Source organism: Dipodomys ordii, unplaced genomic scaffold, assembly GCF_000151885.1.
Source record: "Dipodomys ordii isolate 6190 unplaced genomic scaffold, Dord_2.0 Scaffold19, whole genome shotgun sequence".
Lineage (NCBI taxonomy): Eukaryota > Metazoa > Chordata > Mammalia > Rodentia > Heteromyidae > Dipodomys > Dipodomys ordii.
The window spans coordinates 4599127-4623353 of NW_012267235.1; the positions used below are offsets into that span (position 1 = coordinate 4599127).

The 24227-nt window shown below is 42.7% G+C and overlaps 1 protein-coding gene across 1 annotated transcript in view; it reads left to right on the forward strand.

The window, feature by feature from the left end:
- Tex14 (testis expressed 14) overlaps window positions 1-24227 on the forward strand; it is an 82761-nt gene that overhangs the window by 33978 nt on the left and 24556 nt on the right. Inside the window, exons 9-17 of the mRNA XM_013013092.1 lie at window positions 191-969; window positions 3687-3790; window positions 5655-5780; window positions 6197-6282; window positions 7323-7604; window positions 8083-8183; window positions 10992-11108; window positions 16889-16955; window positions 19580-19661. Coding sequence (XP_012868546.1) covers window positions 191-969; window positions 3687-3790; window positions 5655-5780; window positions 6197-6282; window positions 7323-7604; window positions 8083-8183; window positions 10992-11108; window positions 16889-16955; window positions 19580-19661 — 1744 coding nt within the window. The remainder of the gene's footprint in view (window positions 1-190; window positions 970-3686; window positions 3791-5654; window positions 5781-6196; window positions 6283-7322; window positions 7605-8082; window positions 8184-10991; window positions 11109-16888; window positions 16956-19579; window positions 19662-24227) is intronic.

The following is a 24227-nucleotide window of genomic DNA, read 5'->3' on the forward strand; positions in this document are numbered from 1 at the left end:
AAATAGTCTTTTCCTATGTAGTGTATCCATCGGTCTTTCACTAGGATTTCACTTCCTGAGAAAGTTGGGAGTGAAAAGCTTCCTCCTCCCTCCCATGTTCTTGGGCTTCTTGAGCAATAAGCAGGCTGCTTGCTTATCTGCTGACCGTGTCTTCACTTTAACCAGTTTTGTGTTGCACTGTTTCCAACAGGCAGACAAAGCCATTCACCAAGGGAGTACTCTTGTTCCATTGACAAAACACTAGCTCCTCAGTCTCCAGATCCAAGTTCGACCGCCCAGGAGCCTCCTCCTCCTCCTCCTCCTCCACTTGTGCCACAAGAGGCAAGGAGCCTCAGTGCAAGTCAGGCAAGTCTCTGCAGCTTCGAAATCAATGAAATCTACTCAGGCTGTGTGAACTTGGGGGTTTACAAGGAGAACAAACACCCAGAAATGGCTTCCTCTCTTGAGGAGGATAGACCAAACCAGCCAGATGAGTTACAATCTCTGGAAGAAGAGTTGGATAAGATGGAGAAAGAAGTGAATACTTCTTGTGATGAAGATGAGAGCTTTTCAGACATTGACACGGGGCTCTCCTTTGGGGACTGGGACTGGCAAAATGATTCATTCAGTTCATTCAATCAGTCTCAGCCAATCAGAGAAGGCAAGGGCAAAGTGAATAGCAGGTCTATGACTGAGGATTACATCAGTAAATGTGTGCTGAATCTCAAGATTTCACAGACATTGATTCACCAGAATGCTGATATGCTGAGGACTATTGAGCAGAAACTGGATAAGTTTGAGTTGATAGTGAAGGAACAGGAGTGCAGGTCTCTGTGGGAAACCTCAAGAGGGTTTTCAGGTGCCTACAATTTCCCTTCAGCCATGGGACCTCCATCTTTTAGTTATATTCCTCCTGTCATGAAGCTGTCAGGGGAGCAGCAGTCAGATGCCAGTGGCAATTGCCCAACCCTAGCAGGTTCTCTAAGAACAGTGAAAGACTTTCAAGGGGGCCATCTTGGCAAAAGGCCAAAGACACAAAGTGGCTATCACTGGAAACCTTTTGCCCAAGTCACTGAAGAAAACACTGGAGACCAGGCAGAGGCAAACCATCAGGTAAATCAAAATGGGAGGAAAGAACAACCTAAGTGGGACCCTGGTAACGACATTGCCTGTGCAGTGAATGGCATCAATGCAAGGTCCTCTTTGTTTTGGGATATAAGACCTCTAAGGTAGAATTTTGAGGTAGTTATTTTATTTTATTTTATCTTGTCAATTGTGGGGCTTGAACTCAGGGCTTGGGCACTGTTTCTGAGCTCTTTTGCTCAAGGCTAGCTCTACCACTTTGAGCCACAGTGCCACTTCCAGTTTTTGAGTAGTTAATTGGAGGTAAGAGTCTCATGGTGACTTTTCTGCCCAGACTGGCTTTGAACCCTGATCCTCAGATCTCAGCCTCCTAAATAGATAGGATAACAGGCATGAGGCACTAGCTCCTGCTCAAGGTAGTTACTTTTAACTCCTCTGTAAATTTGTTTATATTAGGCTGAACCATATGATTCACATAGTTTAACTTATTAAGTACGTGTGTGGGGGGGGGGTTCTGGGTCTGGGTCTGGGTCTGGATACTGGGACTTGAACTCAGGGCTTCATGCTTTCAATTAGCTCTTTACTCAAGGCTGACATCCCATCACTTAAGCCACAACTCCACTTCCAGTCTTTTACCAATTAATAGGAGATAAAAGTCTCTCAGATTTGTCTACTGGGGCTGGCGTCAACCATGATCTTCAAGTCTTAGCCTCCTGAGTACAGACGTGAGCCATGAGCCACCAGTGCATGGCTTTATTAGATTTTTTGGATGGGTATTAATCCCATTTGAAATTGCTCATTCCCTCACTCAAAAAACATTTCCACAGGGCTGGGAATGTGGCTTTGTGGTAGAGTGCTTGCCTAACATACATGAAGCCCTGGGTTCGATTCCTTAGAACCAGATAAACAGAAAAAGCTAGAAGCGGTATGTGACTTAAGTGGTAGAATGCTATACTTGAACAAAAGAAGTTCAGAGAGGGACTGGGAAGGTGGCTCAGTGGTAGAGTGTTTGCCTTGCATGCATGAGGCCCTGGGTTTGATTCCTCAGCACCACATAAGAAAAAAGCCGGAAGTGGCGCTGTGGCTCAAGTGGTAGAGAGCTGGCCTTGAGCTGAAGAGCTGAGGGACAGCGCCCAGGCCCAGAGTTCAGGCCCCACGACTGGACCAAAAAAAAAAAAAAAAAAGACATGGATCAATTCTCATTTTACACAGTGTCAACCTTAAGCTCAAGATCATAAACTTCCAGAGGTTTTTGTTTGCCTTTTTATTTTCATTTGTCTCACCCACCCAGGCACTGTGGCTCATCTGTAATTGGGAGGCTATTATCAGGAAGATTATGATACAAGAGGTTTTTTTTGTGCAAGTCCTAAGGCCTGAAATCAGGGCCTGGACACTATTTCCAAGTTTTTGTGCACAAGGCTAGTACTCTAGTAGTTGAGCCACAGATCCACTTTCTGACTTTCATGCCTGGGTTAGCTTTGAACTGCAGTTCTCAGATCTCAGCCTCCTGAATACCTAGGATTACAGATGTGAGTCACCAGTGACCAGCGAAGAGTTTCTCCCTCCCTCCCTCTCTGTCCCTCTCTCTCTTCCCCTTTTTTTCCCTTCCCCCTCCCTCTCTCAGCAGTCCTGAGGCTTGAACTCTGGGCCTGGGTACTATCCCTGAGCTTCTTTTTCTCAAGGCTAGTGCTCTATCATTTGGTTCACAGTACTACTTCCACCTTTTTTGAATAGTTTATTGGAGATAAGTCTCATGGACTTTCTTGCTTGGGTTGGTTTCGAACCACTATCCTCAGATCTCAGCCTCCTGAGTAGCTAGGATAACAGATTTGAGCCACTAGCACCCAGCTGAGTCTTGTTTTTTAGCAGGGTGGTCTAGATCACAATCCTATTAACAATTTTCATATACATAGGATGACAGGCACATGCCACCACACCCAGTTTTTTTATTGGTTGAGTATGGGGGTCTCATGAACTATTTGAGGATGGCCACAAATTTCATTCCTCCTCCTCATTTCATCCTCACAAGTAGTAGGATTGGAAGTATGAGCTGCTGCATTCAGTTATTGTGTTTTATTTTCACAGCATCCCTACTGAGAGGTAATATTGTCCCTGTTTTATAGGTGAGGAAGTGACAGTAAGAGACGCTTGAATTAGTCTGAGTAAGGTTTGAGCTAGAATCCAAGGCCTAGGGCTTCTGCCACAAAGATCTGTTGCTTTCATATTAATATGGGAGAAAAGGTTCAGGGAAGATCTTTGATTTTTTTTTTTTTGTCCGTCATGGGGCCTGAACTTGACCTGGGCGCTGTCCCTCAGCTCTTCAGCTCAAGGCTAGCGCTCTACCACTTGAGCCACAGTGCCACTTCCAGCTTTTTTCTGCTTATGTGGTGCTGAGGAATCGAACCCAGGGCCTCATACATGCAAGGCAAGCACTCTACCACTGAGCCAACTTCCTAACCCCTTGATTTCTATTTTGTCTCCTCACTGCAGTCTGTTTGGACTGGGCTCTTGGGGGCCAACGTTTCTGGGTAAAGAAGCCTCTGGGTTAGACATGACTTGAAACAGAGTGTGAGAATGAATAGAATTCCCTTCTCAAAACACTGAAATATGCTTTTTTTTTTAAGATGCCAACTCTGTGTAGTCCTGGAAAACAGAACACAGATGAACAACTTCAACATACTCGAGGAAGTAAGGACACTTTGGAAAGAAGCAGGAACCAAAAGAGTAGGTAGGTCAACATTTTGTATTTCTTCCTGTCACTCTGTCTTACACCTCATGTTGTCTGTCCCTAAGGACACTTAGTGATCTTCATTCTCAATCTGATGAGTGTTGGGATTATAATCCTAGATGTGTGCCACCATACCTATGTAAGCAATTTTATATCCTAATTTATCACTTTACATTAAATAAATAAGCATTTTTTATGTTAATTAAAAAACTCTGTAAACTTACTTTGAAATTGTTGGATTTCTTCCCATGTTAAATTTTTAGTCTATTGCATTCTTTATTCTGTTAGGAACAATTTATAAACTAACATTAAAAAAATTTTTAGATTATGTCCTCAGAATAGATTTCCAGAAGCAGAATTACTAGGTCAAAGGCTTTGAGCATTTTAAAGATTCTTGATAGTTGTTGCCAAAAAGCTCTTGAAAGAAGCTGATTTTAGCTGTCTTCCCTGCTTTCAGTCTAGCCGGGGAGTAGTGCATTCTGGACAATGAGGATTTTTATTTTTTGGTTGGTTGTGGGGCTTGAACTCTGGGCCTGGGTGCTGTCCCTCAGCTCTTCAGCTCAAGGTGAGTGCTCTACCACTTGAGCTACAGCACCACTTCCGGTTTTCTGTGGTTTTATTGGAGATAAGAGTTTCACGGACTTTCCTGCCTGGGCTGGCTTTGAACCGTGATCTTTAGATCTCAGCCTCCTGAGTAGCTAGGATTACAGGCTTGAGCCACCGTTGTCAGGCACAATGAGGATTTTATATCTGTGTCATAGATATACAATGTGTGTGTGTGTGTGTGTGTGTGTGTGTGTGTGTGTGTGTGTGCGCCCATGCCAGTACTGGAGCTTAAACTCGGTCTGGGCACTATCTCTTTGGCCTTTTCACTCAAGGCTGGAGCTCTACCATCTGAGTCATACTTCTACTTTTGGGTTTTGGCTGGTTAATTGGAGATAAGCATCTTACGGACTTTCTTGCCCAGGCTGTCTTCAAACCATGATCTTTAGATCTTAGAATCCTAAGTAGCTAGAAGTACAGGTGTGAGCCACTTTTTTTTTTTTTTTGCCTGTCGTTGGGCTTGAATTCAGGGCCTGGACACTGTCCCAGAGCTTCTTTTGCTCAAGGCTGGAACTCTACCACTTGAGCCATAGTATCACTTCTGGCTTTTTTTCTGTTTATGTGGTACTGCAGAATTGAACCCAGGTCTTGATTCATGCTAGGCAAGCACTCTACCACTAAGCCAGTTTCTTAGTCCATGAGCCACATTTTTGAAGAGTTACTTTAATAGAAAGCAAAATGTATATAATTGTAGGATATTTAGAGAGGGGGGAAAAAGACTATTTTACAGATAAGAAATCCTAGTCCAGAGGCTGGGAAAGTGGCTCAGTGGTAGAGTGCTTGCCTTGCATGCATGAGGCCCTGGGTTCAATTCCTCAGTACCACATACACAGGAAAAAAAAAAAAGAAATTCTAGTCTAGAGAAATTGACATTTGCTGAAAATCAGACAACTGATCTAACCAGTTAGGGTCCTGAACTCAGAGATACTAAACTGAAGGTCTCAGAATGCATTTTCAGGATTCTGTTATCTTATGATTGTCTTGACAAAAGTTAGTTATTATGTTATTATGGATATACCAGTGGGCCTGATAACAATTCTGATAGAAGGACAGGAACTGAACCTTAAGTGAACCCTTGATTTATGACACTGCCGGTAGGGTGAATTTCCCTGGAACAGGCTTCTGGCTGACAAAACTGTATTTCAATTATGGCTTTGATCTACTTCTGAAAATTTCCCAAGTGCATTTTTAGAATCATGAAATCTGAATTTGGAAATGAAAAAACTTGAGATCCTCTAAGCCTAATCTTTTCATTTTTCAGCCAAGAAAGTTCTATGGAGTCTAGTGCCCGAGCCAAAGTCACACAGCCAAATAGTGTACTTTTCCCAGTGTCAAGTCATACATTCAGATCTCCTGGGTCATGTAGCCCCTGCCAGAGCTCGACCAGGTAAGGAGTCTTGCAGTCTCAACGGGGAGGGGCTTGGTGCCCTCTAGTGGTGGCATGATCAGTGCAGCTCCAGAAATAGCTCTAGAATTTGGGGATGATACTGGGTTTAAGAGTTCTGTCTGGGGGCTGGGAAGTTGGCTCAGTGGTAGAGCGTTTGCCTTGCATGCCTGAAGCCAAGGGTTCGATTCCTCAGCACCACATAAGCAAAAAGAAAAAAGCCGGAAGTGGTGCTGTGGCTCAAGTGGTAGAGTGCTAGCCTTGAGCAGAAGACCTGAGGGACCATGCCCAGGCCCAGAGTTCAGGCCCCACGACAAGACCAAAAACAAACAAACAAAAGAGTTCTGTCTGGCACTGAAACAAATTAATATTTGTGTCATTGTTTCTACCTCATCCTCCCAAATAACGCTGTAATTTAGGATTAATGTGGAATATGGGTCTTCTGAAACCTGTAATGCAAAGTCAAGAAATAATGAAGATGATGAAGTACACTTAAAATGGAAAAGTGAGTATGAAGAAAAACAAAGTTAAAAGTAACTTAGTTGACATCTGTTTTGTTTTGCAGTACTGGATATATATATATATGCTAGTTAAGTGCTGTACCACTGAGCAATCTTCTAAGACGCTGCTTGATATCTCTCTCTTTTTTTTTTTTTTTTTCGATCGTGGGACTTGAACTCTGGGCCTGGGCGCTGTCCCTCAGCTCTTCTGCTCAAGGCGAGCGCTCTACCACTTGAGCTACAGCACCACTTCCGGTTTTCTGGTGGTTTATTGGAGATAGGAGTCTCACGGTCTCTCCTTCCCCGGGCTGGCTTTGAAGCGCGATCCTCAGATCTCAGCCTCCTGAGTAGCTAGGATTACAGGCGTGAGCCACCAGCGCCTGGCTGCTTGATATCTCTTAAGTACAGAGCATGTATCTTACTTTAGGGCCATAACAAAGTCCTCCTATATTTTTCTTCTCTAAGGTTGTTTGTGTTTTTGTTTGTTTGTTTTTGTTTTTTTTTGTGCTGGTCCTAGGGCTTGAACTCAGGGCATGGGCACTGTCCCTGAACTTCTGTGCTCAAGGCTAGTGCTCTACCACTTGAGCCACAGCTCTATTTCCAGCTTTTTTGGTGCTCAATTGGAGATAAGTATCTTACAGACTTTCCTGTCTTAGCTGGCTTTAAACTGCAATCCTCAGAATCTCAGCTAGGAGTAGCTAGGATTATAGGTATGAGCTACCAGTGCCTGGTTGAGATCATTCTAACTTAAAAACCATGCCCTTCTAACTAGAAACGGCAGAAGGAAATGTTTGTATTTTTAGACTTGACAAGAAATATTTCTATTGTCTTTATAAATGCATATTATATAACATGTGTAATAGAATACACAATAGATATCTAATCAATAAGCATTTTTCAAGTGGGAGAACATGCAGGGTCACTCTCACATAGTTTGTGAGCATTATCTTTTTGTATCAGTATTATCTTATAAACTTAAAAGGATAAATCAGGTGCCGTTTCTAAAGTTAACAGTGATGCTTTAAATGATTTTTCCTGTGTCCAGTGGAGGTGAAAGAAATGGCAGAAAAAGCAGTTATGGGGCAGCTTCCATTACTTCCTTGGCATCCTCAGAGTAGTTTGACTTTCAAGAGTAAGCCTGAAAATGAGCATGATTACCTACTACAGCCCCCTGTTTCGGGCGTTGAAAATGAGGACTGGCAGCAAGTTGTAGAGTATCACAGCAAAAATGATGAACCAGGAAGAAATGTCAAGTTTAGCAAGATGGACAACAGCGACTATGACAGAGACAAGCCTGTCAGACAGCGTGGGACCCAAAGTTTCACCAGTAAGTTCATTTTGGGGGAATTGAGGTAGCTGAACACTATCATGTTCTATTTCAGTGTATCAGCTCTCAAAAATATGTAAACAAGCCGGCCGCCGGTGGCTCACGCCTATAATCGTAGCTACTCAGGAGGCTGAGATCTGAGGATCGCGGTTCAAAGCCAGCCCAGGCAGGAAAGACCGTGAGACTCTTTTTTTTTTTGGTCAGTCGTGGGGCTTGAACTCTGGGCCTGGGCGCTGTCCCTCAGCTCTTCAGCTCAAGGCAGGCGCTCTACCACTTGAGCTACAGTGCCACTTCCGGTTTTCTGGTGGTTTATTGGAGATAGGAGTCTTACGGTCTTTCCTGCCCGGGCTGGCTGTGAACCGAGATCCTCAGATCTCAGCCTCCTGAGTAGCTAGGATTACAGGCATGAGCCACCAGCGCCCGGCAACCTATTGATCTCATTGAATGACCATGTCTGTGATTGTTTTATAATCACTAGATATCAGGCACCCATCTTCCAGAACACATGAGCAGCCAAAGCATAGTGGAGCTTTTCAAGCAAGTTTCAACACATCTGTGGCCATTGAGAAATCTTCCAGCGTAAGTAATATTGGACCTGGAGATAGAGCCAAGTTGAGCCCAAGGATCTAATAAAGTAGAATTGAGTTGTCTTTATGTATCATAACATCAAAATAGTATCTATAGGCATGAGATATACTAACTGTATATAATCATTAACAAATATAAACTGGCTGGCATCAGTGGCTCATGCCTGCTACTCAGGAGGCTGAGCTCTAAGGATCATGGTTCAAAGTCAGTCTAGGCAGGAAAGTCTATGAGATATATTTCCAATTAACCATAAAAAAAACCAGAAGTGGTGCTGTGGGTGAAAGTGGTAGAGTGCTATCCTTGAGTTAGAAAGCTCAGGGACAGCATCCAGGTCCTGAGTTCAAGCCCCAAGATTGGCACAAAAATATATATAATAAATATATAGCATATGTAACATATACAAATATATAATTTGTGTGTGTTACTTCTATATAAACTGGGCACTGGTCCCTCACATCTGTAAGCTTAGCTACTCAGAAGGCTGAGATCTGAAGATTGAGATTTGAAACCAACCTGGGCAGGAAAGTCCATTTCCAGTTAGTCAACAGAAAGCCACAAGTGGAGCTGTGGCTCAAGTGGTAGATCACCAGACTTGTGAGAAAGCACACACACCTGTATTCATGTGTATATATGTATATGTGTACATATGTATATATGTGTGTTCATGTGTATGTACATATATATGTGCACAGTAGATCTACAGATATGTAGATATATACACACATGTATATGTTTACATGCCAGTTAGAATGACAATATAAAAATACAATAGTAATATAAGGTCTTTTGAAGACACAATACAGTATTAAGTGGGAAAGGTCTCAGGAAGCCAGGTTGTCTGAGCAATTTTAATGATATAAGAAACAAAGGACTGAGCACTCTAAAATGCACAGAGAGATGAATGGAAAAAGCTGTGTCTAATGAAATAAACCACAAAATATCTGTAGGCATACCTGGAGGTAAGGCTATGTGTACTCAGGGCCTGAATGGAGTGAAATAATCAGAAAAAGAAGATATGGAAAGGAAATGCTGTTACTTAATATTTTAATTATGTACTTCTAAAGTTAAAACTCAGATGAGATTTTGTTAATAAGCATCATTTTTCTAAGAGGTCCACTGATTTTCGTAAGTAATAAACATTGTCAGAATAGTTGTATACAGTTGGCTGGTGTGCCTAGAACCACAAAAGAGATGGAGAAAGGTAGGTTGGGAAGTGGCAAGAATAAAGTACCCAAAATTGTACTCATTTGGGCTGGGAATGTGGCTTAGTGGTAGAGTGCTTGCCTGGCATTCATGAAGCCCTGAGTTTGGTTCCTCAGTACCACATACACAGAAAAAGCCAGAAGTGGTGCTATGGCTCAAGTAGTAGAGTGCTAACCTTGAGCAAAAAAGAAGCCCAGGGGGCTGGGAAGGTGGCTCAGTGGTAGAGCGCTTGCCTTGCATGCCTGAGGCCCTGGGTTCGATTCCTCAGCACCACATAAGCAAAGAGAATAAAAGCCGGAAGTGGCACTGTGGCTCAAGTGGTAGAGCGCTAGCCTTGAGCTGAAGAGCTCAGGGACAGCACCCAGGCCCAGAGTTCAGGCTCCATGACCGACCCCCCCTCCCAAAAAAAAAGAAGTCCAGGGACAGTGCTCAGGCCCTTAGTTCAAGCCCCAGGACTGGCAAAAAATGTATTCATTTATTATAGTTATGATTATGATTATTGACCTCAGGGCATGGGCACTGTCCCAGAGATTCTTTTTCTAAAGGTTGGTGCTCTACTACTTAAGCAACAGTGCCACTTCCAGTTTTTATTTTTTCTTTTTTTTCTTTTGTTAGTCTTGGGCCTGGGCCTTGTCCCTTAGCTCTTCAGCTCAAGGCTAGCCTCTACCACTTGAGCCACAGCATCATCTCCGGCTTTTTCTGTTTATGTGGTTCTGAGGAATCCAATCCAGGGCCTCATGCATGTGAGACAAGCACTTTACCACTGAGCCACCTTCCCAGCTCCTCCAGTTTTTTCTGAGTAGTTTATTGGAATAAAAGTCTTAGACTTTCTTGCCCTGGCTGACTTCGAATCACAGTCCGCAGATCTCAGTCTCAGTCTCTTGAGTAGCTAGGATTACAGACATGAGCTACTAGCACCTGGCCAAAAATTTTATTTTTATTATTGAAGTTGCATTGCTATTTTTTGCCAGTCCTGGGGCTAGAACTCAGAACTCAGGGTTTGGGTGCTGTCCTGAGCTTCTTTTGTTCAAGGATAGCATTCTATCACTTGAGCCACAGCACCACTTCTGGCTTTTTCAGTTTATGTGCTACTGAGGAATCGAACCCAGGGCTTCATGCATGCTAGGCAAGCACTCTACCACTAAGCCACCTTCCCAGCCCCCTGCTTTGCTATTTTAAAGATTCTGTTGCTCCACTTTGCTTTCAAAGATAATATGAGATGGACTTGCAAGTTCTGAGCAGCCTCATCCTTCTTGTACACAGTGACACTAGCATGCAGCTATATCTTCTCTTGAGAGGTCATGGTGTTTAAATTTGGTCGTCAGCTTTAGTTGTCTAGGGCCTCTCTTCTCTCCTAGAATTTTAGAGCAGAAAGATTGCTTAAATTCCACCTATTCTGCAAGGAGATGCAATAGTTCACAACTGCATTGTAAAAAGGCAAGCAGTGGCCCACAGACAGACGAGGTGAGCCAGCTGAGCTGTCCATGGGCTCTGGGTAGTCTCAGACAAGCCCATTGTTACCACTACATTAAGTTGTAAAGGGATTTGTTTACAATAAACAGCAAATTAAAAGTGATTTTCTTACATTATTAATAGAATCTATCTGTGCAGTCAACTTATTCAGCAGAATCTTCTGAGGACATAACAGATGAGTTTTTAACTCCAGACCATGAATATTTTTATTCTGCTGCTCAAGAAAACTTATCTGTACAGGTAAACATCATATATTTGCCTTATTCCTTTTAAATCTCTCTCTCTCTCTCTCTCTGTCTCTCTTTCTCTCTTGTGCGCGCGTGCGCACGGTGGCTCTGTGTGTGTGTGTGTGTGTGTGTGTGTGTGTGTGTGTAAATCAATACTGGGGTTTGAACTAAGAGTCTTGATACTATCTCTGGTCCTCTATCACAGCTCTACTTCTGATTTTGTTGGTTAACTGGATTTTTCCTGTCCAGGCTGACTTCAAACCAGGTGTGAGTTAGTGGCTTAAATCATTTTTATTGAGAAAAATACCTTGTATTAAAAAGTTTCCATGGTTTTCATTTTTTTTATCTGTCCTGGGGCTTGAACTCTGGGCCTGGGGGCTGTCCATGAGCTCTTCAGCTCAAGGCGAGCACTCTACCACTTGAGCCACAGTGCTACTTTGTTTTCTGGCAGTTAATTGGAGATATGAGTCTCACAGACTTTCCTTGCTGGGGCTGGCTTTGAACCATGATCCTCAGATCTTAGCCTCCTCAATAGCTAGGATTACAGGCATGAGCCACTGGTGCCTGGCTTGGTTTTCATATTTTCATACTTCTTTTTTCTTTTTTCAATACTAGGGTTTGAACTCAGGGCCTCATGATTGCTAGGCTCATACTCTACCACTTGAGTTACACTTCCAGCCGTGGCTGTTTTGGAAATGGAATCTAGCAAAATATCTGATCAGCTAGGATTATAGGCATGAACTCCTTATGCCTGGCTCTGTGTGTGTGTGTGTGTGTGTGTGTGTGTGTGTGTGTGTGTGTGTGTGTGTGTGTGTGTGTGTGTGTGTGTGTGTGTGTGTGCCATCTGGGACTTGAACACAGGGCATGGAATCCAGCAAAATATCTGATCAGCTAGGATTATAGGCATGAACTCCTAATGCCTGTGTGTGTGTGTGTGTGTGTGTGTGCGCGTGCGCGTGCGTGCCATCTGGGACTTGAACACAGGGCCTGGTTACTGTCCCTTAACTTCTTTGCTCAAGGCTACTGCTTGGGCCACAGCTCTACTTTTTTTGGTGCTTAATTGGAGAAAAGTGTCTCACAAACTTTCCTGCCTAGGCTGGCTTTGAACTGTGATCCTCAGATCTCAGCCTCCTGAGTAGCTAGGATTACAGGCATGAGCCACCAGTGCTTGGCTAAAGAATTTATTTATATTGTAAAGATACCTTACAGAGGGGTTATAATTACATGAGCAAGGTAATGAGTGCATTTCTCATCAAGCATTGTTGCCTCCTCCTTTGTTACCCCTTACCATCCCTTCCCATCTCCCCCGCTACCCCCACCAGAACATATTTTCATTAGCATATATTAGTTGTGCAACCCTTTTTGGTTGCCTTGCCTCTCTCTTTTGGTTTTCATCCCCAACAATAGTCTTTTACTTTCCTATGATTTCTTTTTGTTTTGTTTTGTTTTTGTGTGTTCTGGTCCTGGGGCTTGAACTCAGGGCTTACATATTATCCCTGAGCTGCTTTTGCTCAGGGCTAGCACTCTTACCAATTGACCATAGCACTAATTCCAGCTTTATCTGCGTAGTTTACTAGCCATAAGAGTTTTCCTGCACTTTCCTGCCCTGGCTGGCTTCAAACTGTGATCCTCAGATCTCAGCCTTTTGAGTAGTTAGGATTATAGGCATGAGCCACCAGCACCCAGCTTGATTTCTGTTTAAATTTTTTTGCATGTACTAATTGTAAACAGGGTATAATTACCATAGCAATTTACACATGCATATATTATGATTTAGTTAGATTAATCTCAGTAGCTTTCAATGACTTTCCTTATGTTATCTTCAAACAGACACTGTGTATTTCAATATTATTCATCCTCCAGCCTTTTTTGAGGGGAGGGAAGGGGTGTTGGTCATGATGCTTGAACTCAGGGCCTAATCTCTGTCCTCTGCTGAGCGTTTTGCTCAAGGTTAGTGCTCTACCACTTTGAGCCACAGCACTACTTCCAATTTTCTGGTAGATAAGAGTCTCACGGACTTTCTTGCCCCAGCTGGCTTCAAACTGCAATCCTCAGATCTCAGCCTCCTGAGTTGGATTACAGGTGTGAGCCACTGGACCCCACTTGTCCAACATTCTTTTTCCCTCTTCCCCCTCCCTTACATCCTCCAAAATAGTCCCATATATGTATATGTATATCTTTTATGTCTAGATTCCACAAATAAAAAAATTCAGTATTTGACATTTTGAGTTTACGTTATTTAACCTGATGATCTCCAGTTTCTTCCACTTTTCTGAAAATGGCAGAATTTCATTTTCTTTCTTTCTTTTCTCTTCTTTCTTTCTTTTTTTTGCTAGTTCTGGGGCTTGAACTCAGGGCATGGGCACTGTCCCTGAGCTACTTTTTTGCTCAAGGCTAGCACTCTGCCCCTTGAGCCACAGTGCCACTTCCAGCTTTTTCTGTGTATGTGGTACTGAGCTTTATGCATGCTAGGCAAGCACTCTGCCGCTAAGCCACATTCCCAGCCCCCATTTTCTTTATTTCTAATTTCTTTCTTTCTAATATTCCATGGTTTATCTGTACCATGTCATCAGTTGATGGGTAGGTACCTCAGCCAATTCCATAGTTAAGCCATTGTGAACAGAGATGCAATAAACATGGTTATGAAGGTATACATTCCTTTTACTATATGTCCAATTATCACCTTAGGATCATAAGATCTGTTTTTTTAGTTGTGTGTGTGTGTGTGTTCACGCGTGTGCACGCGCGTGTGTGCTGGTCCTGGGGCTTGAACTCGGGGCCTAGAACCTATCCCTAAGCTTTTTTTGTTCAAGGCTAGTTCTTAACCACTTGAGCTGCAGCTCTGCATTCAGCTTTTTGATAGTTTATTGGAGATATGAATCTTGTGGAGCAGGATGACTGTAACTCACACCTGTAATCCTAGCTACTCAGGAGGCTGAGACCTGATCTGATTCAAAGGCAGCCCGAGCAGGAACATCCAGGAGACTCTTATCTCCAATTAACCACCAGAAAACCAGAAGTGGTGCTGTGGCTCAAATGGTAGAGTGCTTACCTTGAGAAGAGATGAGGGACAGCACCCAGACCCACAAAAAAAAAAAAAAAAAAAAGAATCTCATGGACTTTCCTGACAAGGCTTACTTCAAACTATGATCTTCAGATTTCAACTTCCTGAGTAGCTAGCTAGGATTATAAATGTGAGTCACTGGAGTCTGTTTTTTGTTTTGTATTGTTTTTTTGGTTGTGCTGGAGATTAAACTCAGAGACTGATACTTACTGGGCAGGCACTTTATCACTTGAGCCATGCCTCCACCTTCTTCTTGCTTGGTTATTTTACAGATAGGGCTTCTTTTTCTGATGTTAGGACAGGCTTTGATCCACTTATGTTTCCTCATGTTGCTGGGGAACAGCCATGAGCCACTGCATCCAGTCATTGTGCTTCTCCTATGGTTAGGATAAAAGGTGAGCATAATTGTGCCTCGACATTGGTTGAAATGGAGTATCAAGAATTTTCGCCAGGTGCCGGTGATTTATGCCTATAATCCTAGCTACTCAAGAGGCTGAGATCTGAGGATAATAATTCAGTGCCAGCCCGGGCAGAAAAGTCTGTGAAACTCTTAACTCCAATTAATCTCCAGAAGACTGGAAGTGGAGCTGTGGCTCAAGTGGTAGAGAGCTTGCCTTGAACTGGATTGCTGAGGGGCAGTGCCCAGGCTCAGAGTTCAAGCCCCACGACTGACCAAAAAAAAAGAATTTTCATGCTTGAGCTGGCCTTTAACCTAATTTCTATCTTCCAAGTAGCTATGATCACAGGCTTGAGCCAACATACCTAGCCACCAAAATTCTTTTATTCACATTGTTGATTCACTTCCTTCCTTCCTTCCTTCCATTTTCTTTTTTTTTTCTTTTCTTTTTTATTCTTTCTTTCTTTTTGTTGGTTGTGGGCCTTGAACTCTGGGCCTGGGCACTGTCCCTGAGCACTTAAGGTCAAGGCAAACACCCTACCACTTGAGCCACACAGAGCCACTGCTGGTTTTCTGGTGGTTAATTGGAGATAAGACTCTCACAGACTTTACATGCCTGGGCTGGCTTTGAATTGTGATCCTCAAATCTCAGCCTCCTGAGTAGCTAGGATTACAGACATGAGCCACTGGCACCCAGCTTACATGCTCTCTCTTTATTTGTGAAAATTGATGACCTGTAGATGTAGGGAATTAAGTCCACTCTGCCAAGTGTTAGTGATGGGAAGGCCAGTACTAGAGGCAAGGGTTCAACAACAAATGAGTACACTAGCTTTTGCAAGATCAAATGTGTAAGATGAAATTTATTACCTATATAATTTCTATTCCACCTCTCTCTTAATCTGCTACTCTTTAAAGACTTATTGACAAGGAAGGTAGAGTAGAGGAAAGGAAGGACTGACAGGAAAAATTCCAGTATACATCAAAAGAATACTCTTTATCTCCAATTAACTACTCAGAAACTGGAATTGGAGCCGTGGCTCAAAGTTATATAGCTCTAGCCTTAAGCAAAAGAGCTCAGGGATATTACTCAGGCCCCGCAACCAACAAAAAGAAAAGAAAAGCTGGGCACTGGTGGCTCATGCCTGTAATCCTAACTACTCAGGACACTGAGATCTGAGGATGGAGGTTCAAAGCGAGCCCAGGCTGGAAAGTCCATGAGACTCTGATCTCAGACAACCAGAAGTGGTGCTATGGCTCAAGCTGTAGAGCGCTCACCTGGAGCTGAAGAGCTGAGGCCAGTGCCCAGGCCCAGAGTTCAAGCCCCATGATCGAGAAAAAGAAAAAGAAAAAAAGTAATATAAAGACTTAAAAAGCATTGAGCTAGTCATGGTTGAACCATGTAGTTAGGTGTAATGGAACAGGCCAGTAATCCTGGGGAGGCTGAGGCAGGATCATGAGTTCCAGGCCAGTCTGGACTTATAGCCATTTTTGGCAATTCTTTCAACATTCTTAGACTCTTCCGATAAAGCTCCCAATAGCTAAAACATCTTTGTTACAATATTTGAATCAGCAGAGGATAGTGATGCAAAGAAAAGTCATGTAATTAATCCTTACTATAGGAGGTAGAGGCAAAGCTTGTTGAGAACATATAGCACAAATATATGTCTGATGTCTGGGGAGTAATTTGTTCTTTTTCTGTAAGAAGACTTGGGGCTGAAGACATGGTTTAAGTGGTAAAACAATTGCATAGCATATTTGAGACCTGAGTTCAATTCACACTCCTCAGTACTGGAAAACAAGATATGATCTTATTAAGATCACCTCAGAAGAGATCTTATGAAGGATTCTAAGTTTAAGACATCAAGAGGACTGAGGGTACAGCTTATAGCAGGAAAAGGTCAATTTGTATCCCCAACAATGCAAAAAAAATGGAGCTGGAGGTATGACTCAGAGGTAGAGTACCTACCTAACAATATAAAGGTCTTGAGTTCAAACCCCAGTACTACAAAAAATTTTCAACAGAATTCTCTCAATTTCTCTGTGTAGTACTAGGCCTTGAACTCTTGGCCTTTAGCAGCTTGCTCTGCTTGCTTGCTCAGCTGGCATTCTACCACTTGAACCATGCCTCCAGCCCTGCTTCTTGTTGGTTCTGTTGGAGATGGAGTCTCAGACTTTATTTTGGCCTTGGCTGGCTTTGAACCACAATCCTCTGTATCTTAACATCCTGAGTAGTTAGCATTACAGATATGAGCCACCTGCATCTGACTTCCTTTGGCTTTTTGATGAACTTTCAGCCTCCATTGAACCTCCTTTCTTTGCTCTTCTTTTGTAGACTTCAAGTCCCATAGAAGATGACTTTGAAGGAATACAAGGTGCATTTTCTCAACCTCAAGGCTATGGTAAGCCCTACAGCAGATTCCTTTGAGAATCTGTTGCCTTCATTTACTATAGGATCACAGATATTTACAACTGGAAGGGTTCTTGGAGATAATTTCATCTAGGCCTTTCATTTTGTGGATGAGAACACAGAGCTCAGTGATGTCCTTTCATTAATAGGAACCCCTGCTTCTCAGGAGCCTTAGTTACCTTGTTGCATTGTTTATACCTCCACTTTTATTATAGCATACACTGTAATAATTGCTTATTTACCCACCCTCTACCTAGAATTAGGCTCCTTGTTGGCACACAGCAGGTATATGATGTCTTTGTTGAGTAATCTGAGAGATTTACCCAAGCCATTGGACTAGTTATTGATACAATAAAAGCTAGAGCTCAGTTTCACCTCAGCAGCCCAAGCTTCACCATCTTCTTTTTCTTGCTTACCATCTTAACATAGAGATAATAATTACCCACCCCTTAGAAATTTTTGGTTTCTGTGTAATAAGAGGAGCTTTCTAGTATATGAAGTTAACATTGGACTAGGAGCCATGGTATGCCACATGGTATAAACAAACTATTGGTTCTATTACAGATTTTTTTAAAAAAGTATACAGATATAGACTTTTGCCATTTATGCAGCCCTGTATTTTTAAATCAGAGTGAAAGCTGGGTGTGGTACTGCATGCCAATAATCCCAGCTACTTAAGAGGCTAAGTCAAGAGGATTATAAATTTGAAAGCCAGCCTGGATAAATTAATGAGATCCTGTCCCAAAATAAAATTAATGAAGGTCTTGGAATATAGTTCAGAGTAAGAGTGCTTGCCTAGCCACGAATAAGGTTCTAGGTTCAACCCAGCAGACAAACCAAACTTTTAGATGAATAGTTACGTTCTCAGGATATGTATTAAAAGTCCCCAGAGGGGCTGGGAAGGTGGCTCAGTGGTAGAGCGCTTGCCTTGCATGCTCGAGGCCCTGGGTTCGATTCCTCAGCACCACATAAGCAAAAAAAAAAAAGCCGGAAGTGACCCTGTGTCTCAAGTGGTAGAGCGCTAGCCTTGAGCTGAAGAGTTGAGGGACAGCGCCCAGGCCCAGAGTTCAAGCCCCACGACCAGACCAAAAAAACAAAAAAATATAAATAAAAGTCCCCAGAGTGTTGGGCCACCTACCTTTTCCTGCGGAAGCTCTACCCTTGATCACTTTCTGTGGGTCTGGTCTGAACTTGGCCCCTGTATGTGTTTTAGAGGAAGCTTGCCTAGGATGGAAAAGTGGTAGGACAGGCAGGTCAGAAAGCCAGGGCCAGTTCCATTGGAACATGCAAAAGCCTTGAATTTCTACTTTATCCCCTTCTTTTGGTCTTCTCTGCCCAATTTTCCACCCAAAGCTGTGATATATACCCTCTCCATACCAGGAGACATGACAGTGTTCAGTAGGATGTATGCTAGGTTCTAAAGCCTGTTTTGCCACTGTTTTACATAATGTTGGACAAGCCAGTTCATCTCAACTCCTTACTCTCCTTTCTCAGACTCTAAAATCTCTTATTTTACCCAAGCTCTAAATTATACTTATTAGGAATTGGTTTATGTCTTCTATAAATTTATTACTGAAAAAAAAAAAGGGATTGCAGGCCGGGCACTGGTGGTAGCTCACACCTGTAATCCTAGCTACTCAGGAGGCTAAGGTCTGGGGATCACGGTTCAAAGACAGCCCCTGCAGGAAAGTCCATGAAACTCTTAGCTTCAGTTAATCACCAGAAAACTGGAAGTGGTGCTGTGGCTTAAGTGGTAGAGGGCTAGCCTTGAGCTGAAAAGCTCAGGGACAGTGCCCAGGCCCAGAGTTCAAGACCCACCTCTGACAAAGAAAAAAAAAAGATTGCAGGAAGAAGAATCTCTATATCTATCTACTGGTGAGTTTTCAGAGTTTCTTGATATCTGCTATAGGCAACAGTGTTCTGGTAAGCCCCTAGTGAACACGTGGATCTGAGGACCAGGGGAATCCAGAGCATTTGGAAGCTGGGCTGGCTGCTTTATCTGTTCTCATCTCTATAAACTAGGGCAGTTCAGTGATGAGAAAGAAAATGCTGGCCCTATTTTAAGTATCTGAAAAGCATTTTCCTGAGAATTGGGGAGGAATAATAACTTTAGATGCTTGATGCCAAGGAGCACTGAAGACAATTGAACTAGGTTTTCAGTACTGAAGACCCCATTTTCTGCTTCTTCTCTTTAGATTGTTTTGAGAGCCAAGCAGTATAGTTAGTACTCTGGGAATGTCTTTTCTCTTTGGAGTCTTTAGTGAACAAGCAGTTCTTGGTTTCATCGCCCCCTGGTGTCTGTTGACAGGAACTGGGTCAGTTTGCTTTGAAAATACAAAAACATTTGTCTCCAGAAACAGCTATGTCATTCTAACTGAAAGGCTAGTAAATGACTTGATTGTATTCTGAGTGTCAGAATATAATTCTCCCCTCTGAGCAAGGAAAATAAACTTTTAGAATAGAGCCATCCTCTACAGCACTCAATCCAAACTCAAGGAAACACTTTTTAGTCAGATATTTCTCATTCTAGACCAGAACAAGAATGATTCTAGAGAATTAAAATAATAATCTGGATTAGTAAAATTCATTAAAATATTTTTATCTATTTTTTTTCAGGCGAGGAAAAGATGCAAATAAAAAAAATCCTTGAAAAAAACTCAGAGATTTTTACTGGGGGTCAATTCCAACCTTCACAAAGGTATGAACTTTTTGTCTTTCTGATTCAGGTGAAATGTTAAATGGTGAAAAATCTCTATATTTATATATTGCTTGACTTCATATACATTAGTCATGCATTAAGCTAATAAAAATTAGCTTAAGCCAGGCACTGATGGCTCATATTTGTAATCTTAGCTACTTAGGAGGTTGAGATCTGAGGATCTCATTATGGCCAGGAAGGTAAAGTGGACTCTGATCTCCAATTAGCCACCAAAAAGCCAAAAGTGGAGATGTGGTTCAAGTGGTAAAACCCTAGCCCTGAGCACAAAAGCTCAGGGGCAGTACCCAAGCACTAAATTGAGGCCCCAGGATTAGTACTCCCCCCAACCCCCCATCCCCGCCTCAAAAAAAAAATAGATGAATAGATTAGCTTTGTGCAGCTGAAACTTTTTAGGAATTGTTCAGCAAAAATTAATAAGAGTAGTCTTTAACTAAGAGTAGTCTTTTTTTTTTTTCAATTGTGGGGCTTGACCTCAGCACCTGGGCAATGTCCTTGAGCTTCTTTGTGCCCAAGGCTAACATTCTACCACTTGAGCTACAGCACCAGTTCTGACTTTTGAGTGGTTAGTTGAAGATAAGAGTCTCACTGGAACTTTTCTGCCTGGGCTGGCTTCAAACACGGATCCTCAGATCTTAGCCTCCTTGAATAGCTAGGATTAGAGGCATAAGCCACTGGTGCCCAACTAAGAGTAGTCATTTTTTGCATTCAGGTCTAGACTCTGACATTCTATCCTAATGGTCTTGGTTATAGGACCTGCCCCTCTATTCTATTTTTCCTTCCTGTAAAATAGGGATAACAATCCTCACCAAGCTGGGTACTAGTGACTCACACCTATAACCCTAGCTACTCAGAAGGCTGAGATGTGAGGATCATGATTCAAAGGCAGCCTGGGCAGGAAGGTTTGTGAGATTTTTTTCTCTAATTAACCACTAGAAAACCAGAAGTGGGGCTGTGGCTCAAAGTGATAGAGGGCTAGCCTTGAGCAAAAAAAAAAAAAAAAAAAGAATACCAAGAATATTGACACTGGATTATAAAGTAATAAGCTAACTTCTGGGCATTTATCCCAGAGAAATAAAGGCTTTTGTTAACATAAAACCACAAGTTTATTTGTGAGCGAATTTATTTTTATTTTTATTTTTTTTGTCGGTTGTGGGGCTTGAACTCTGGGTTTGGGTGCTGTCCCTGCGCTCTTCAGCTCAAGGGAAGTGCCCTACTGCTTGAGCCACATTACCACTTCTGGTTTTCTAGTGGTTTATTGGAGATAAGAATCTCACGGAGTTTCCTGCCCAGGCTGTCTTTGAACCGTGATCCTCAGATCTCAGCCTCCTGAGTAGCTAGTATTACAGGCATTAGCCACCGGTGCCCAGCATGAGTGAATATTTTATAGCAAATGTATAATAGTCCAAAACTGAAAACCACACATCCTCAACCATGTAAATGATTAGATACATTTTGGTACATCCATACACTAAATATTACTTACTTGTAAAAATGAAATGAACTGGGCTGGAAAGGTGGCTTCCTGGGGGAGTGCTTGCCTTGCATGCATGAGGCCCTGGGTTTGATTCCTTAGCACCTTATAAGCAGAAAAAGCGGAAGTGGTAGAGCACTAGCCTTGAGCTGAAGAGCTGAGGGACAGCGCCCAGGCCCAGAGTTCAGGCCCCACAACCAACAACAACAACAAAAGTCAAAGTAAAGGTGCAATTAAAAAAAAAAACCCGGAGCTGGGCGCCAGTGGCTCAGGCCTGTAATCCTGGCTACTCAGGAGGCTGAGATCTGAGCATCCCGGTTCAAAGCCAGCCGGATCAGGAAAGTCCGGGAGACTCTTATCTCCAATAAACCACTAGAAAACCGGAAGTGGCACTGTGGCTAAAGCGGTAGAGCACTCACTTTGAGCTGAAGAGCCCAGGGACAGTGCCCAAGCCTAGAGTTCAAGCCCCACAACTGACCAAAAAAAAAAAAAATTGGAATGAACTATTGGTACATAAAGCAACCTAGATAAATCTCCAGAGAATTATTCTTCATGAAAAAAGCAATCCTATGGAGTTATTAGCTGAAAACTCTGCTTATATAACATTCTTTAAAATGACAGACCTATAGGGAACAGGTAGGAGGTATAGGTATGACTATAAACAAGCAACATAAGCCATCTGTGGTAGTGGACATGTCTGCATGTTGTCTGCATCATGCTTATATCTTGGTTGTGATATTATTCTCCAGACTTGTAAGATTACTATTAGAGGAAATTTGGTAAAGTGTATCTTTTTTTTAAATAACTACAGGTGACTCCAGTGACCTCAAAAGCTAAATTATAAAACAATAACAGATATAAAATGTTTGGTACAAAAACATTCAATGTACTTACCCCTCTTTGGGCTTTGATTTTCTTAATTATAATAACTATAGCTAGTATTCCTAAGTATCTAGTATATGCCAGTCATTGTTTCATCTATTCCACATAACAACCCTCTAAGATATATGTACAGTTATCTCCGTTTTGCCAGTAAGAAAAGCAGAGATAAAAAGTTTAAAGAGGGACATAAAGCTGTAGCACATGTGGTTGAATACCAGCCTGAGCAAAAATGGTTAACACCCAGGCTGAGTTTAAGAACACCCAGCACTGGAAATTGCCAACACCCCTAACTCCTCTCCCAGCAAAAAAAAAAAAAAAGGTTGAGTGTTTTTTTTTTTTGTTGTTGTTGTTTGTTTGTTTTCCCGGTCATGGGGCCTGAACTCTGGGTCTGGGCACTGTCCCTCAGCTCTTCAGCTCAAGGCTAGTGCTCTACCACTGGAGCCACAGTGCCACTTCCAGCTTTTTCTGTTTATGGGGTGCTGAGGAATCGAACCCAGGGCCTCATGTTTGCAAGGCATGCACTCACTCTACCACTGAGCTACCTTCCCAGCCCCAAGTTGAGTGTTTTAAGTACGTGCATGCTTGCATGTTTCGGTCAGTCATGGGGCTTGAACTCTGGGCCTGAGCATTGTCCCTCAGCTCTTCAGCTCAAGGCTAGTGCTCTAGCGCTTGAGCCACAGCACCACTTCTGTTTTTCTGGTGGTTTATTGGAGGTAAGAGATTCATAGCCTTTCTTGTCCAGGCTGGCTTTGAACTGCAATCCTCAGTTCTCAGCCTCCTGAGAAGCTAGGATTACAAGTGTGAGCCACTGGCATAAGGCTTATGTGTGTGTATTTTAAGCTACTGTAGAGTTTGAACTTAGGGGGCTTAGGATCACTTAGCTGGTGATCTGCACCTGATCTGTGTCTCTAGCCTGGCTTGCCTGCCTTCCTTCCTTCCTTCCTTTTCTTTTCTTTTTTTTTTAACTAGTTAATTGAAGATGGAGTCTTGCGGCCCTTTCTTTTTTTGGGGGGGGTCCAGTCGTGGGGCCTGAACTCTGGGCCTGGGTGCTGTCCCTCAGCTCTTCAGCTCAAGGCTAGCACTCTACCATTTGAGCCACAGTGCCACTTCCGACTTTTGTGATGCTGAGGAATCGAACCCAGGGCCTCAGGCATGCAAGGCAAGCACTCTACCACTGAGCAACCTTCCCAGCCCCTCTTGTGGCCTTTTCTATACCAGCTGGCTTTGAATCTGAAAGATTACAGCCTCCTGAGTAGTTAGGAGTTCAGACAGGTGCCACTGGTGCCCAGCTTAAATGTTTTCTCCCCTGTAATGTTACATACCTAGTCATTCAGGATAGTCTAAATAATATTATAAAACAAACAAAAAGCCCCATAGATTTCCCAAATTTTAGTAGTTTAAAACAGGAAAGGTTTGTTTCTTCATATCCAGACTCAAGGGTTGGTCTGTACTATATTACCTTCTAACAGATGCAGGTTGAGCAGACTCCATCTTTGTGCTTCCTTGATTGCTGAGGTAGGAAAATAGAATCTGGCTTTAAAGGTTTGATCAAAAGAGATTCATTACTTGCAATCATTTCATTAGTTAAAACAAGTCACGTGGCTATTTATGTCAATTAAAAGGACCAGAGAATGTCATTCGATTATGTGTTATTAGGACAATCATTTTGGAAAGTATATTAATAAAGACAAAGGTCAGCCAGGCACCAGTGGCTCATGCCTATAATCCTAGCTACTCAGGAGGCTAAGGACAGTAGTTTGAAATCAGCCTGGGCAGAAAAGTCCCTGTTGAGACTTTTTTTGTTGTTATTGGTTGTAGAGTTTGAACCCAGGACCTGGCTGCTGTCCCTGAGCTCTTTTTGCTCAAGGCTAGTTTTCTACTACTTTGAGCCACAGAGCCACTTCTGGTTTTCTGGTGGTTAATTGGAAATAAGAATCTCACAGGGGCTGGGAAGGTGGCTCAGTGGTAGAGTGCTTGCCTTGCATGCATGAGGCCCTGGGTTCAATTCCTCAGCACCACATAAGCAGAAAAGGCCAGAAGTGGCACTGTGGCTCTGGTATAGCACTAGCCTTGAGCTGAAGAGCTGAGGGATAGCGCCCAGGCCCAGAGTTCAGGCCCATGACTGACAAAAAAAAAAAAAAAGAATCTCACAGACTGTTCTGCCCTAGCTAGCTTTGAACCATGATCCTCAG